This window comes from Triplophysa dalaica, chromosome 23, assembly GCF_015846415.1.
Source record: "Triplophysa dalaica isolate WHDGS20190420 chromosome 23, ASM1584641v1, whole genome shotgun sequence".
Classification (NCBI taxonomy): domain Eukaryota; kingdom Metazoa; phylum Chordata; class Actinopteri; order Cypriniformes; family Nemacheilidae; genus Triplophysa; species Triplophysa dalaica.
The window spans coordinates 3282974-3299695 of NC_079564.1; the positions used below are offsets into that span (position 1 = coordinate 3282974).

The following is a 16722-nucleotide window of genomic DNA, read 5'->3' on the forward strand; positions in this document are numbered from 1 at the left end:
TCTTGTGTTCTGCAGAAGAAAGAAAGTCATACAGGTTTTAAATGAAAAGGTGAGCAATTTTTTTTTTTTTGAGTGTGAACTATCCCTTAACTTGAATACTACAAGGGCACAACCCCCTTCTTAGCAGACCATATTTAAAACAAATAAGGGTGCTGATGCAAAGACAGAAAGGCACAGAGCTAATGGGCTGGAAAGACACATCGATGGGACAAAACAATGTTGTGTAATTGAGATACGCAAGCCAATCATGGCGATATTACACTTTACTAACAGTAATGAATTATGCTGACGTGTTTCCGAATCATAAATGTGGAAATGGAAACTGTGTGCAAGTGTGATGGATTCACGGCCTGAAGCTTCGTGTCTCTCGTAATGAGAAGATTCACCGAGCTGAGCGCTAACTGAAAAACCATCTGGGTTCTTGACAGAGATTAACAGAAAAGTTCTGGAGCGCTGACGTATGAGATAAGAGACCGTTCTCAGCTGCTACGCATCCCAAAGCTCGACAAACGTAATAAAAAAAACATACAGAATGAGCTGTAGTAAAGATAGCTTAAGTTACGCTCAGAATAGAATACATAATGGCATATACTGTGCATAATCAACTTAAACCACACACATTAATTCAATTATTTAAAGGAACAGTTCAGCCAAACACTTCAATTCAGTCATCACTTACACACCCTCAAATTTATCAAATCTGTTTAAATTTCATTTTTATGATGAGCACAGAGAAAGATATTTGGAAGAATGCTTGTGACCAAACAGTTCTTGGCCACCATTGACTACCATCATTACTTTACAAGTTTCATGGTTCTGTTGACCACGACAAAGCAAACAGTTCTGGGGCACTTGACCACCAATGTCATTTTTTCTACTATGGTAGTCAATGGCGGCCACGAACCGTTTGGTTACAAGCGTTCTTCCAAATATCCTTCTCTGTGTTCATCGGAAAAAAGTAATGTATGCAGTTTTGGAACCACTCCAATTTTTTGTGAACTGTCCCTTTAAAGTTTCAGAGACATTGACAACATTGCTACTGCAATAAACCAAAGATTCTATAGATGCTGTCCATGGCACATTTTCCCAAATGGCAGGTATCCCACGGGTATAAGAAAATCTGCATACAGTGCACGGTGCAGAACAAACTGCACAGGCTTTCAACAAAAATAGCCCAACTGGTACAGTCGTGTGCTATTTTAGACTAAAACTGCATGCTATTACTCAATACAAAGAATTACCATGAAAGCCATTATCACGTATATTATTCTTTTAAAAACCTTGTAATTCGTACTTGGCTACACATATATTTGTAGCTTATGTGTGAACTGGTCTGCATGCTCACAGATGTGGATAAGCACACCGTGCAGCCCTTTCTGTCTCTAATCTAGACTGGCAGCGGAGCTCCGTATTATGGATTTGTTTCTGTATGTCTGAAATTACTGTAAATGGCTATCCGAGCGCATGCGGTGTTGCTGTATTGTAACTGTAGCTGTAAAATGATGTCAGAAAGACATTGCTGTGTTGTTTCATCATCACAGCAGTTGCTAGCCAAACTCGATGTTCTAGACGGTTTTGGTTGGAAGGAAGGCTTTACAACAATATATACAGTAAGTGTTGGAGCTGAGCGTCTATTATTGTGCAATCAGGAAGTAGCTTGTCACTGCGAGACTGTTGTATGCCTGTAACGTGTAACGGGCAAACGCGGGGTGCCAATGCGAAAAACGCTCAAGCAACACTTCCTCCGCGTAGCCTAGCAACAGACGTGGAAGGCGGAGGAGGTTCATGATTTTCACACTCTCGTACAGACAGCTCCTCTTGTTCCTGAGACATGTGACCTAGCTTGACCCTCTCAGCTCAGCCTGTAAGAGCGCTTTGAGGACCAGAAGCTCCTTACTCATCTTCCATTGAGAGAACGGTCTCCAATACATCACATGCCCTCAAGTTACTTATGGAATGCAGGAAGTCTGTGTTTTATTTAGAGGCTCAATGTGAAGAATTGCTAAATTTAACCGTAAGCTCGCCGTTTTATTGATGATGCATGGGTGACAAGTTGGCACTGTTAAAATGCTATGGGGTTGCTAGGGGCTTCTGGTTGGTTGCTAAGTGGAGCAAAATTTCTATGAGAAACATGCATGAGGAAAATAAGACACATTATTTTAGCTATCATTTATGACGAAATAGTGCATGCAGAGTTAAGTTAAATACTAATAGGGATAGTTCACCCAAAAAAAACTTGAAAAGCTGTTTATAACCCTTTCTCTGTGGAACACAAAATAAGATATTTTGAGAAATGTCTCTGTGGTTTCGGCTCCATACAACGAAACTCAATGGAGGACAATGTTGTCTGGTTACCCACATTCTTCAGAATGTCTTCTTTTGTCTTCTTCGGACAAAAGGTTTGAAATGACACCAGGTGATGATTTTTGGGTGAACTGTCCCTTTAAGGTTAGGGATGCATTGAAATCCCCAACTCTTCCCAAGCAAGCGTCGAATGCACACTTAAAAACCTTTTTAAGAGCTGCGAAAATGAATCAAACCAAAAGCTTTGATAAAAGTTCCTTCGCAGCAGATTTCTCTCAAAAGAAGCATCATGTGAGTGGGAGATGAGTGGTCCCAATGCAGCACATCCTGACCCAGAATCTATTTCCTCCCAACACGGGCCACATTTTTAAAGGCTTTCTGAATCTCCCAAGATGACATGCCACAAGAGAAAGATCTACGTCTGCAAGGAGTAAGAGAGAAACGAAGAACCCTGCTTTTCCTGTAGCGGCTGGTCAACTGAATAAAGCAGAGACTCCTCAAACGCAGGCCAGCAAACAAGGCCTTAACCTCTGACCCCCGGACTAATTAAAACAGCTTGCAGCATCGGGGCGAACCAGGAGGCCCATAAGATCAAAGACCCCCTGTCAATGAGAATAAGGCCTGTCAACAAACTCTTCATTTCCCAACAATGAGGTTGACCCAGACAGACGGGATCAGATATTGAAGCAGGCTGTTTCACAGCTCCAGAGAAAAGGTGCAAGGTCAAAAATATGCTTTTAATATTAACTTTTGAATGAAGTGACACTTATTTTTGTATTTTTCTTCATTGTTGAAGAAGAGTTTAATACGATAGATGCTATTAAAATACATTTCGCAGCTGTCCTTTCGATCATTTTTATTTTAGTCATAACTCCATATTATCAGTCATCCTTTATGTTTGTCACTGGGTTTTGCAAATAGCAAATCAATAAAAAGTATTAAAAAGTACTTGCTAACTTTGACAATATAGTACGTTATCATTTTTAAAAAGTACAGGTTTTTTTCAGAAGGACAGTGACGATATACAGATAAATAAAAATTTTGAATTCTCCTTGATTTCATATTAACAAGCGAACGAACAGGAATACGAAACTGAAGAATTCTCATAATGAGGCAATTCAGATCAAAAAAGTCTTGAATCTCAAATCACATAAGTCATGAAAACCCTCATGGGAGCTGACTGCGACTCTTTCGGTCTTACCTTTCTTTTATTGCATACATAAAAACCATGATTCAGAATTTCCATGCCTCTGTAATTTCTTTCACGCCAAGCATTTAGACAATCATGGCTTTTGTGACCTGAATGCAGCTTCACCAAAGCCACCAGAATGACGTCTGCAAAATTTAATTTGGTAAAAAACTACTCCGCATCCACCTATATACTGTAATAAAACGAAAGTTTGCTGTTCTAAATAATCTGAGAATTATAAAAGATATCAGGAGCATCCGCTTGTGTTATTTGCTTTTGAAAAACTCCCACACAAAAATAAACAAGTGTGTTTTAATTTATTTCTTTTATATATATTTGGGTCGATCAGCCCACACGAAACCAGAGCAAAGACATAATAGGCTGTGTATGCTCGAGTCCTCACCAACACAAATTTGAAGTGGCAAATATTTGGTCTTTATGATTAAATACAGTACTTCCTCCTATTGTATTTCAGCTAACCATAAGCAATCACATGTTGATTTTCCCATAAAGTACTCGACAATAAAAAAAAACACTTCTCAAACACACACTGGTTCTTCCTACTCATTTTACTTCCTAAACTTCATGCATTTCATAAATTTGAACTTACTCCACTGGTAAATAGTTGCTTAATTGTAGAAAAATGTTTTAGTGACGTTAACAAATCGTTAATCATCATAAATCTCATTGTCTTGCGCAAGTTACCCAAAGAAATGGTTTAATCTTAAAGAGTACATAACATGAGATCACGAAAATGACATTTCATGCAATGTGTAATGTTGCCATGTTTGAAAGTAATCAGTCTGCCGGGTTGTAAACCGAAGGTGAATTAATAACAAAGTTAATGGCTTGAAAAAAGGGAGTCGACTCTGAATCACACAAATGAGTCGTCACTAGTTCGATTCGCGAACCACCACGGATTCAAGTCACTACATTAAGTGTCGTCTACATTTTGCTTGGACTTCCCACGACACTGTAGCGCTTGAGCCTCATCATAGACCAATCACACCAGACTAGACCATCTGACCAATCACATCAGACTAGGCTAGCGGAAAGGAGGGGATTAGACAGACGAATGGCGGAACGAATCATTTGAGAGTCAGTTTAGAAGTACGGTAAGAAAAACTTCCTATTATTACGAAATAATCATGTTTTTACACCTCCTATCAGCGTTTCCCATACAATGCATTTACTTGGGCGACCACATATACATAATGTGACAGAAACGAGTAGAAGAAAAACAGATAAGTGCTTACACTAACACGATGTGATGATGTCACAAATATGCTAATTAGTTCATGACCTCACGCGCTCCATAATTCCGTCACAATCGCATGGTAAACACCGTCTATGTACATAAACTTGTTGTTGGAATATCCATAAACCAAAGTAGCACCTTAGAAATCTCTTCAAGAAGTTTTTTATAAAACGATTAGGATTTTTTTCAGTACAGATTACAGCTAGATTTGAGCCATGGATAGACCTTCAGAAATAAACACCACCTATGAATCACACCTCCTGCTGGTTTTCTCGGCACACCGACTAACTCACTGTCAACCTTAATAGCTTCTGCAAACCGCTCCAAACAATACAACCACATCCTCTTTCATGTTTTAAAGATCCACTGCAACAAGTACTCTTGAAAGTTTTTCAGTAGTTAAAGTGTTGCATTATGACATGTGTTGCTGGTTTGGTGTTCCTGACACCGTTCAAGATTCAGATCAGAGACTCTAATTGATGATTTTTTTAATGCAAAAACAACCAAGGTTACAATTCAATATACTTCTATTATGACTTGATTAATCCGACCAGAATGAGTGGCGTGAATTCTGTCGGTCTTCAAATAAAGAAAAGCTACATTAAACACAACAGAACCTTCAGCACCCCAACGAAATAAATAATATGTAATTGAGTTATTTCTTTGCAATCTGATTTAAACACAATGACATAAAAGTGCTGGTTCATTTAACGAATTGGCCAGCAATCAATGCGTGAAAATTCCTTTACTGAATGAATGTCTGACTCACTCATTGAACCACAAGTTACAAATGACTAGAAATAAAGCAGGAACTGATTCATGCCCTTAAAGAAATGTGAAACTCAAATTAGTATTACTGGTTATTCTAATAAACGTTATTTAAATGTAATTGAAAAACAAATTAAAACATTAATTCCTTAGCAAATGTGTATAAATGTATGGAAATTGTGTGGGTTTTTAGTTTCATTTAGGTACATCGTATACTATATGAATAGAAGAAAATATTTTTGTGAGTGCTGGAAAAAATAATTATATTGAAAACACTGAGACATGTTTCATTATCAACGTTTCAAACTGTATAAACAACCACAATCACTAAACACCTAAGCCTCACAAATCCACATATAACACACATGCATTGGAGTTCCAATGAATGCACAGTTCTACAGTACATGTCTCACACACTTGCATTTTCAATGGAAGGGTGGAGGATCTTCAAAGAAATGGCAAGAGGTGCAGGAAAACACATGCGTCTTGACACGCCTGAACATACCACAGGGAAAACGCAATAGCTCTGGCGGGGCATTGACAGGTAGGTGCAGATTTTGGAGCGAACTGAGAGGAAACATCTCACCAGGAGAACACTCTGGAGCAGACAGTTAAGGGAAATGCAAAACGTCTCCCTGAACAGACTTTCACACAAGAAATTCACACCGAAACTGGTTGTACCTGCCTGATCACACAAATGGGAGCTTCTCGAAAACACTCTAACCAGTGAGTACATTTGAAAATGGTGTTGAATCATGACGTATGATCCATTCAAGCTATAATAATCATTTTTAATGGAAACAATAGATGGATTAATCAGAAACCATTAAAGCATTACGTACCTTATACACTTGTCCATAAGTTCCATTTCCAACAAGTTCCACCAGCTCAAATATTCCAGCCGGATCCTAAAAGAGGGTAAAACAGACAAGAGATGATAAGCTTTTTATATAGGATTATATACGCTGAGGTCATAAAACCATAGTAAGTAAACCTAACAGAGGATGTCAATTTTGGCAGATTATATGACAGTTAGCAGGTGCCATCTTGAATCAGAGTGTGCAGATATAGGTCCTATGGCAAAGTAACCGCTGATTTGGTACCACAACAAAGTTATCGGTTTTCCTCAATGGATGTCACTTATCGTCGATGTCGGACCAAAACCCCATATCTCAAGACTTTTCAGGAACCAAAGAAAACACTTCGTTTTATAATAAAACACTATGTTGTCAAAGTTGAATGTTTTTAATACTTTTTATTTATTAAAGATGTCCAAAACCCACTACAGCTGGGTGATATATTGTGCGATTCTTATGCTCTCAATTTCTCAATGAATTATGGTTAAATTCCGCCACATCCGAAAGACAAAGGGCGATCTTGCGCATAAACTCCTCATATGGGAAACACAAGAGGAACGATTAGTTCCAGGAAATGCCAGTGCTCATATTCTATAGCTGTTCTTCAAACATTTTCAGATATTTTCATGATAATTAAGTTAATTTATAGTGATGATATTTGTGTTGCTTTTTCAAACACACGTTATAAACGACGTGATTTTAGATAAAGCAGTACTTCCTACTGATCACAGAGCCGTAGTTCACAGAAGAGCTGTGCATAGAACAATGAATCGATTTCAGAATCGATTTAGAAATGTATGATTAGCATAAATTGCTATATATATATCGCCCACATATATATGCAAAAAATAACAAAACAAGCATCCACCCAACAGCGATGATATGCTAATGCGATATTGCGTGTTTACAAATTGCACATAAAAGCCAAAGCCATAAAATGAATCAGAACAACACCGTAACATGTTGCTGTTTCACCAAGCTGATCTCTCTGTAATGTTTTGTCACTGTTGTACAAAATAGTATGTTTATGCAAATGTACTATTATGCAAAACGTTCTGCCATTTTGAAAACGTCTGTACTCATAATGTTAGCAAGAAAACCAATACTTACTGTACATACCATGTTCTACTTTACTGTATTTTAAAGTAAATGAGGAAGCACACTTCAATATGATGAGTCAGACATTCTCAAAACACTGAAGTCAAATCAGTCTGTGATTTATTCATTTAAACTCCACCAGTTATCAAAGCTGTCAGAGTAAAATTTGTCCTCATCAAGTACGATGCTCATGAAAATAAGCACAAGCAATAAATAATGCAACACACCTGGAACAATAAGCAAGTCCCGTTGCTATAGCAATCCGACAATCGGTCCCATTCCCAGAGTTGTAATTTATGAAGTATTGTTCAGTGCAACACCAAATATTACAAAACAGTTTAAAAATGAGAAGGTGGTGATGGTGGAACACGAGGGAGGATTCGATTTAGAAAAAATTGTTTAACCTACAAAATTTAGGAAGTCTGATGATATTATAAATGTACAAAACTACCACCATCATTTTTGGTTATGGCATGATGGTAAATGGCATGTTTTAAGCCAAATCCGAGGATGGTACAAATAAGCTAAATGCAGAATAACACCGAGAGAGCTGGTCAGAATCAGCTCTGCTTAAAACCGAGTGAGATTTACACCGAGCTGGTGTTGGAGAATTAGGTCAAACAGACCACAGCACTCCATATTCAAACAGAGACCTTCCACAGCACATCACTGCCCCGAGTCGCTTCTGGTTCATAGTGGAAACACCATCCATCTTTCCGCTCCGAGACCCCACTGAATACCAATTTGACTAATGAGTTTCACAAAATTACACACCTGCTCCGTCACATACCTGCAGGGACATCTTCCTTCTGTGCTTTTTAAAAATAAACACATCTTACGTAACATTTTGTTTGTGTGATAGACCGAACCTGCATGAACCTGCAAATAATACAGCGAGTCTTCACACACTAAGATATATATAATATATGGAAAAAAAGAGGAAGGGGCTAGGAGTAATGCCAGTGCTCGATATCTTTTTGGGGAATACAGAGATGGGAAATTTAAACCGACTGAACACACCTTAATGGCTAGAAAGGTATGGATAAAAAATGCTGACCAAAAAATATCGATGTCGATACCCCATTATCTCTGTTCCTGTTAACTATGACAGGCAAATAGCACTTTTAACGTTTTGGTAGACATGTGTGGAGTCACCAGAGACTCGCAGTGCAAAACAAGCGCAGGAATAAACAAACCTAAAGACAGAGTAACAACACCGTGACAGTGCGCATCTAATAGAGAGTTAAGAGCGATGAAGACCTACAGTACAGACCAAATGAACACCAGTTTATAACACCAGTCATATAGCCCTACTGTACATGTACTCACATTGTTTGTGTATATATTCAGACTTCATTGTCATACATGTCATCTTATCTACCTACTGTATACATATTTGTTTATATTTATCTTCTGGCTATAACATAATAAATCTGATTATCAGAACTTATTTTGATATCTTTAGTACATTTTCATAACTTATCTTCATTTTAACTATGGTGTACATTTACAGTAAATGATATGTAACAAATAAATAAATAAAATCCATCTATGAAAAATTAGGTATTAGATATAGAATTATAATAGGAAATTATTATTGTGAAAGAAACCGTTACCTTGAAATAAAATGACTCATTCCTTGAAATAGATTTTAGGTCATTCTGCCCACCCCTAAGTTCTTGCGTGACAAGTGCTCACTCTTGCAAGTAAAACAAATGTGTTTCACCTGAAGAATGCAAGAATTTCCATGGCTTAGGTATAAAACTGTAACCTTAACAAAATATTTTGCGTGTATTGTATGCGGTGTAACACTAATGCCGGAAACAACACTTGCAACAGGGTGTCAAATTCTAGCACTATATTATTGTGTAAACCTCTCCAACAATACTGCAAAGCGTACAAAATGTTAGACATAGCGTTAAATGCGGTTATTTATAAGTTGCTTTAGATAAAACATTCATATCAATGCAGGCTTTTATGAAGCAAAATCCCTAAATACCTTCAATTTTCGCATGTTGTTTGAAATATGCGCGTACCCAGCGAGTCAAAGCTCAAAATACTAAACTGAGGTCTCTTTTCCGTCTTCTTACTCTGACACGAACATATAGATACACAAAATTACGTCAAATCTCCCCTTATAGCAAGTATCCTTGTAAAAGTAGTCCGTTTCATAAGGTCAACAAAAATAACTTATAGTATATCAACAGTTATGCAGGGATAATGCAATTATGAATTGTGTGATCGTGCTGTAGTTCCATGCCTTCAGGGCTCGCCTATTTTTGGAAATAATCGTACAACAACTTTATCTGTCGTTTAAAAATGTGATCAAACTAAAGACTCTTCGAAGATACAAAGTCTGCAGTACAACTCTATAGGTACTCAAGATTAATATGAGACTGGCAGAAAAAAATGTGTTTCAGCCGCTATAAGCATTAAACATTAATTCTTTAAGCTTTAAATGTGCAACACATTTGTGGCAACATACATCACGGTTGACGTTAATTATTCATTTATAAATCGATTCTGAAACTGATTCGATATTTATGCACATCTCTTCCGTGAACTACAGCTCTTAGATCAGTAGGAAGTACTGCTCGATCTAAAATCACTACGAGATTGAGTCGTATATAACGTACATTTGGAAAAGCAACACTCGTCAAACATCATCACTAAAAATGTGCTTTATTATCCTGAAAATACCTGAAAAGGTTTGAAGAACAGCGATAAAATATGACCACTGGCATTTCCTGCAATGAATTGTTCTTCTTCTGTTTCCCATATTTGGAATTTCTGCGCAAGAGCGCCCTCTGGCTTTCGGATGTGGCGCCATTTAATCGTAAGTCATTGAGAAACCGAGAGCATAAGAATTGCACAATATATCGCCCAGCCCTACTTGTGCCATGCAACTCTTAAATTGTTCTTTCTTTATTACTAGTACATTGTGAGCTGAGTTGAGCTGAATGAATCTGAGCTCTCCAAAACAAAAACTTTATGTAAACAAGCAGCCATACGGAAGCAAAGAGTCATTTGACCTGGCTGTTTTGTATAAGCACTCAAACCTGTCTTCAAAAGGTCTTTTAGAAGAACACTGGAGAGCAGACCAAGCATGTTTAGGCATGCCGTGCCGAGTGACAGCACTCAACAAAATGTCTGATGAACAATTTACCTGTGAGACAAACCTGAACCTGTTGACCAGGCCAATACAGTAACGCAAAACTAGTAATTACATTTCTCATTAATAAACGCAGGCAGTGACCAGGGCTGTAAAGCTTCTAGATAGATAAAACGGCACCAAATTGTCTCAAAGTACATTTACACATTTGGCAGACGCTTTTATCTGCTTTTATTATATTTGTTTTCCACTCAGGTGAGTCACATGGGTAAGACTAGGGATGCACAGATACCGATTTTTCTTTTTTTTTTTAAGACCGAATACGAGCACAGATATTTTTTCTGGTACAAGGCAAGCCTATACCGATGCCTATAACTGATACCTGTATTATGTACAATTATGTTAATAAACCAGTATCTTAAAGGTCCTTTATTTTTTCTTTTGTTTGTAGGTCTACTTAAATTTAAGCACTATTTGTAAATCAAGTTAAATAATATGATCAGTGGCACAATTTTTCTAGCAAAAATGTGAGTGTTTTATAACTTGTTCAAGTCAAACAGACTTTTATTTTGACGGGACGCCCCAAAGAGCGTTTCTTTAAGTTAAGCTGACTTTTATTTTGACTGATCGCCGCAAATGGTGTTTGTTTATGTGTTTGTGTCCAAGTGCTCTGAAACCTTCACAAGCACAATGCATTCAGGTTCAGTAGACGCAACCGCACCACTATTTCACACACAGTCAAGCAAAACAAGCAGAATACATATTTAAACAGTATCTGAATATTTCGTTTGCTGTTACGTTAGCTGTTCAGAACTAACGTTTTTGATTTCTATCAGTAGAAATTCCCCACACCATAGGAATTCGTCTTCCCGCGAAATAAACGATAAATTCTAGTTTAACGTATTTCTTTGTGAGACCCATTCACAGCTCATATGTGAAGCGAAAACGGGTATAGAGGAGGGCGGACGTGAAGCTGAGAAAGAGTTTGCACTGAAAGCTCTAAATCTCTTTTAGGTCGGCTCTGTAGATGCATCCGCGGTACGGTAAAATTTCACTTTCATTTTATTCAATTTGTATTAAGTACTCGTTGATAGTCATAATACGTTACACCACAACATTTGGTTTGGCTTAAAGTATTTATTTAGACATTCGTTAGATATTATGCGCGAGTGCGCAAATTGTTTAATATTATTTTTTGCCTGTTATATAAAGGATGAACGTGTCCCGTTTGCAGCTTGCGCCCACATGTGCTCTCATAGAGACACAGTGCGCACAGCACTGCTCTCTCTTTACATACAGTACAAAATGCAAATTTGTATATCGTTATTTTAAATACGTTTATGAGTTTATGACAGCGTGGATTATTTAATTGGATTTTGTTTATCTTTTTGCTCAAATACAACCTTTTGAAGTCGAATGTCACTATCATATTTAATATTTACAGAAATACTGTAGGTATATTTTAGGAGTGGTGTGATTTGGGGTAAGTTTTACTTTTTGTTAATATTTGATTTTGTATGGGTCTAGACTACAAGCAGCTTCTATCACTTGACGCAAAAAACAGTGGTGGACGGTGTTATAGATATATAGTCATTTTTATCGTTATCGCAACAAATACCAGGAATTACCGTGATAGAGTTTTAGGGCCATATCGTCCACTCTTACTTGTAGGGCACAGTATGATAAAAGATCTGTGGTGTATTTTGAGCTGAAACTTCCCAAACATATTCTGTGGACTCCTCAGATTTATATTACATGTTGTAAAAGGACTACATTAGAGGGCCTTTAAGATACCATTGCCAGTGCTTGGTGTGCCATATTACACCAAAGCAGACATCCAGTGATCATTCAAAGGCTCAAAACTACCTGTTGTGCAGTGACGTTTACTAAGAGATGAGGTTACGATAAACGTTGGCAGTGAAAATCTAGATAATCTTCGGAGGTGCGAAAGGGTTCTAGCTTTTCATCTACAATTTCATTAAGTAACATGACCCCCAACCCTTGAAGCAACTGACCAGAATCATAAAACAACAGAAAAACCCTGATTGACATCAACAGCTGGGACTCACCATGCCCCCCTTGACATGACTTTGGGATATAACAATCTTTTCCTTATCAATTATTAAGTTAAAACCTTAGGCCAGTTATATTTCCTTGTTCTCCAATTTTGGCAAAGCAGATCAAGCAGATAAAGATTTCTGTCAGTAATTTGCAATTGGACACACGGAAGGCTTCCACAATGCATTGCTGTGGGAACCACCACATATGGCAGGAGAGAACCCAATACACAACAAAACCGAAGACATATTTGTCATGTAGTTTAACGACAAAACATGAGTTTGGAATTTCTGGAATATAAGGCGTTTTTGTTCATCCAGGAGAACCCACAGGCATCAATGCAGATAATGAAGAAAACATGATGCAAGATCCAAAAGCCCATCAGCGGAGACATGTACTGTGTAAGTAGCACATTGTTCATATCCGTCGCTAAGAAACACTCCGCATATGCTTCCTCTACGAGACGAGACCAAGCACACTGTACTGGGTGACCTAATTTTTAAGCACAAAAGATCCAGGGAGAGCGCATATCTCGTGAGCAGACACGAGGAAATGGGCTTTGCCCATGGGTAGCGGCGAGCTAAAAAGCATTCGAGACACCTCACACGGAGAGACATGGTAAAGCTTGAGAGACAGTGAAACGTTTCTGATTCTTAAAGTCTCAAATGCCAAACGCCCACTCAGTGATGTAAACACAGACATGGTCGTTCACGCACGCCAAGTGGTTCTCACCGCGAGAACACAACTCGATGTGACAGATAAGGGACTGACAAAGTCTGAAAGGAAACTTGATTATACATGACTTGACATGCCCGTTGCCCAAGTTGCTTAAGAAACAAAACCTTTGATGCTTTAATCATTTTTCGATACCAATAAAACAGGAAGTACATCAAAAGTCAGGTGAGCAGTTCCTAAACACCACTGTAACAGATAAAAACCTCTCAGCTTCCCCCAATCAACTGATTTTCGAACAAATCATGTCCAGACGTGACTGAAGCAGAGCAGGTAAGATCATGTTGCATAACTAACATGCCTACAGTCGGGTCTGTCATCTCACTCACAGGTTCGGATACAAATCCACAGTAGGAGCAACAGTATTAGATATTAGACCCGGAACACCGTGTCCACCCAGCCATATCATAAACTATACGTCATAATACAAGAAACAGAGGTTACAAATGCAACATATAACCCGATATTATAGATTTTTGTCCATTTACACAAATATATAGGTTTGCATTTAAAAGAATGTCCACCATTCTGTTATGCTTTTGCAAAATAATAACAAAATGTGCACTGCAGAAAGCTTCTTGTCGTCATTGACATTATAACATGATATAGAGATGTTTTACATCAGTGCCAAAGATTATATAAAATAACGTTTCATTTGTTAGCATTACTAAATGCATTAGCATGAACTAACAAAAACTAACATATTTACAGCATTTATTAATCTTGTTAAATGTAAATACAATTGTTCTTTCATGTTCGTGGTGCATTAACCAATACAACGTTTGGTTTGAAATACACATTAGTAAATGTTGACATTAGCATATACTAAGATTATTAAATGCTGTAGAAGCTTTACTCATTGTTAACTCATCTAGTTAACTAATGTCGATTATTGTTAAGTGTTATAATAATTGAACCTCTTCGGGATGTAAAACATCCCGATATCATCTTATAATGGCGGTGCGATTTATCACATTTCTGGCATTTCAGTCAGATAACAGATTATTAAAGTGGACACGTTTACTGGCATCCCCGTATGTCAGTGTAAAATATCCAGATCTGGTTTAACGTCATAGACTGTAAGCGACGAACCGCCACCAGGATGACGCAAAATTGCCCAATAAACGGAAATAATAAAACGATCGCGACGCAATTTGACAGAATGCATTCGCTAGTTCACGCGAGGTTTGCTTTTATCCAAACTAACCATCGGTTAAACATACGGTGGCCTAGCTAACGTTTTGTGTCAATTCAGATGTGTGAGCTAATTGTTTATTGAAAATGATTTATAATTGTAAGGTTAACTGGGCTGTTTAACTGCACATTCGTGCCGCATTGCCACCATCGGCAAAGCGATTTTTAGCGTTATTATTTAAATCAAACGGTCGAGGACTAGCGCACAACAATCGTACAAATCTACCAATGAGGTAATTTGGTGTTTGTGATGATAAAACCCGTTTGTGTGCTTGCACAACGCACGTTTAGGTGCAATAAATGTCAGGTGCATCTCGTGTATTTGCCACCATGAACATATTTCACCCTGTAAGTCAAAGCATTGCATTTCACCGCATCCGTCCACTCACCCGCAAAGCAGACAGGTCGATCTCATCCAGACCCCTCGCGGGAGAGTCGCTCGCCATGATTATCTTCGCGTGCACCGAAAATTCAGCAATAAAATGTCCGAATTAGCATGTATTTAGAAGCCAAAGGGATCCGTATTATAATGGAAACGGGTCCGGATTCGCTTCGGTCGGACCAGATGAAGCTCCCGGATGATGTTTGTGCGAAGCCTCGAGCGGTCGGGTATTATCCACGGTTCCGGATGTACAACACCCGCTTTTGCGGCGATTTAAGCGCTATATGGATGAAGGAGACATCTCGCGCTGGTACCGACGGTTTGCTGCTGCGAGAGTCCGAAGCGCCAGCGCGCGAGTGGACGCGTGAATCAGGGCGGCTCGGTAGGGAAGGCGTGTCAATCAGCGGGGCTTCTAGGGAGTGGTCAGAGTGGGGGCGGGGCCAAGCTGCCTCTAATACAAAGTACGGTTATTACACAATTGTTTACAAGCACAAGGTGACATGTTACGTGAATATTGCTGTCAGCACGGTGTTTTTCTTTGTGTATGAGTTTGTAAATAATTTCTGTTTATTTTGTAAACGTTAATAAATCACGTATTTGTTTGTTGTGTAACCAAAACTGCTCGTGACATTTTCTAATTTGATTTATAAAAGATAAGAGACCCAGAGCAATTCGTTCATAAGATTATACATTCGTACCTACGGTGGCCTTGCTCAGAATTGGCAAACCCGTAGCAACACCCTGACAACCACGGAAAGCGCTGACAATTTTTGTAAACACAATTTATATTTTCTCTTGATTTGTTTTAACAAAATGTATTCAGAATAATCAATTTGTTGTGATTGATATTATTTCTAACAAAATTGTTGTGTTGTGTGCGTTTTGTAAGCATCCTAACATATACGCGTAACACCAGCCAGAAACAGGAAGTCACATTTCAGACAGTGAGACAAACAATGACTTCCTCTCACCTTCCGTTTATGTAAGCAGCACATTTATAAAACACAACCTAACTCTCTGCATTGCCTTGGCAGAACAAGTGCTCTCGAAGACAAACAGCCTTTCATAAAATTTGTTATGAAAACACCTTCATTTTACAACAGGTTTTGTAATGATGAACGCATTTCCTAGAGAGACATCCATGTAGGAATCAACTGTGTCGATTTCTAAGAATTTAGTGCTGAGACTGAAATCAAATGAATTTAATCTGAGAAATCACATTGAATCTGAGATTTGGAAAAGTGATGAGCCATAACAGGATGTGATGAGCACATTTCCCATCACAATAAATGACACACGACCGTGAAGGTGAATTAGTGTTTCCATCTAGTGGTGGATGTTTAGAATTATTCTGTCATAACAATTGAAATATTAAAATAATTCACCTAAACATACAAATTATATCATCATGTACTCCCCCTCCTCATTTAAAACTTGCATGACGTTTCTTTCTCATATCTGATATTCTGAAGAATGTTGGTGACCAACAACATTGGCGTCATTGACCTCTACATGATCCCACTATAAGACATTTTTCATTCTTCCTTTAGTTTTGTTCAGTTTTACAACCAGAAAACGCATTTATTTCCATATGCATTTTATATTTACAATGTGGTGCCATACACCTTGGTATATGCTCTGTACTTTGAGTCTTTTCCTAACATGTATTGGGTAATTCTCTTCTTGTAAAAGCCAATGTTTCCCTGTGAAGCATACATCCAAGAGGTCCTTACACATGTGTGTGTGTGTTTCTTACTCTCATACCTTTCT

General features: G+C 38.1%; 1 protein-coding gene across 7 annotated transcripts in view; it reads right to left on the reverse strand.

Annotated features, from left to right (window-relative positions):
* tnikb (TRAF2 and NCK interacting kinase b) overlaps positions 1-15373 on the reverse strand; it is a 43864-nt gene extending 28491 nt beyond the window's left edge. For 3 of the 7 annotated variants that reach the window (XM_056738023.1, XM_056738017.1, XM_056738020.1), the window contains exons 1-2: positions 14960-15371; positions 6362-6427 (exon numbers count right to left, since the gene is read on the reverse strand). In XM_056738023.1, coding sequence (XP_056594001.1) covers positions 6362-6427; positions 14960-15016 — 123 coding nt within the window. In that variant the 5' untranslated portion in view covers positions 15017-15371. Of the gene's footprint in view, positions 1-6361; positions 6428-14959 lie in introns of all 7 variants that reach the window. The other 4 variants (XM_056738018.1, XM_056738016.1, XM_056738019.1 and 1 more) reach the window with 3 other exon arrangements.
* Between the last annotated feature and the right edge of the window lie 1349 nt (positions 15374-16722).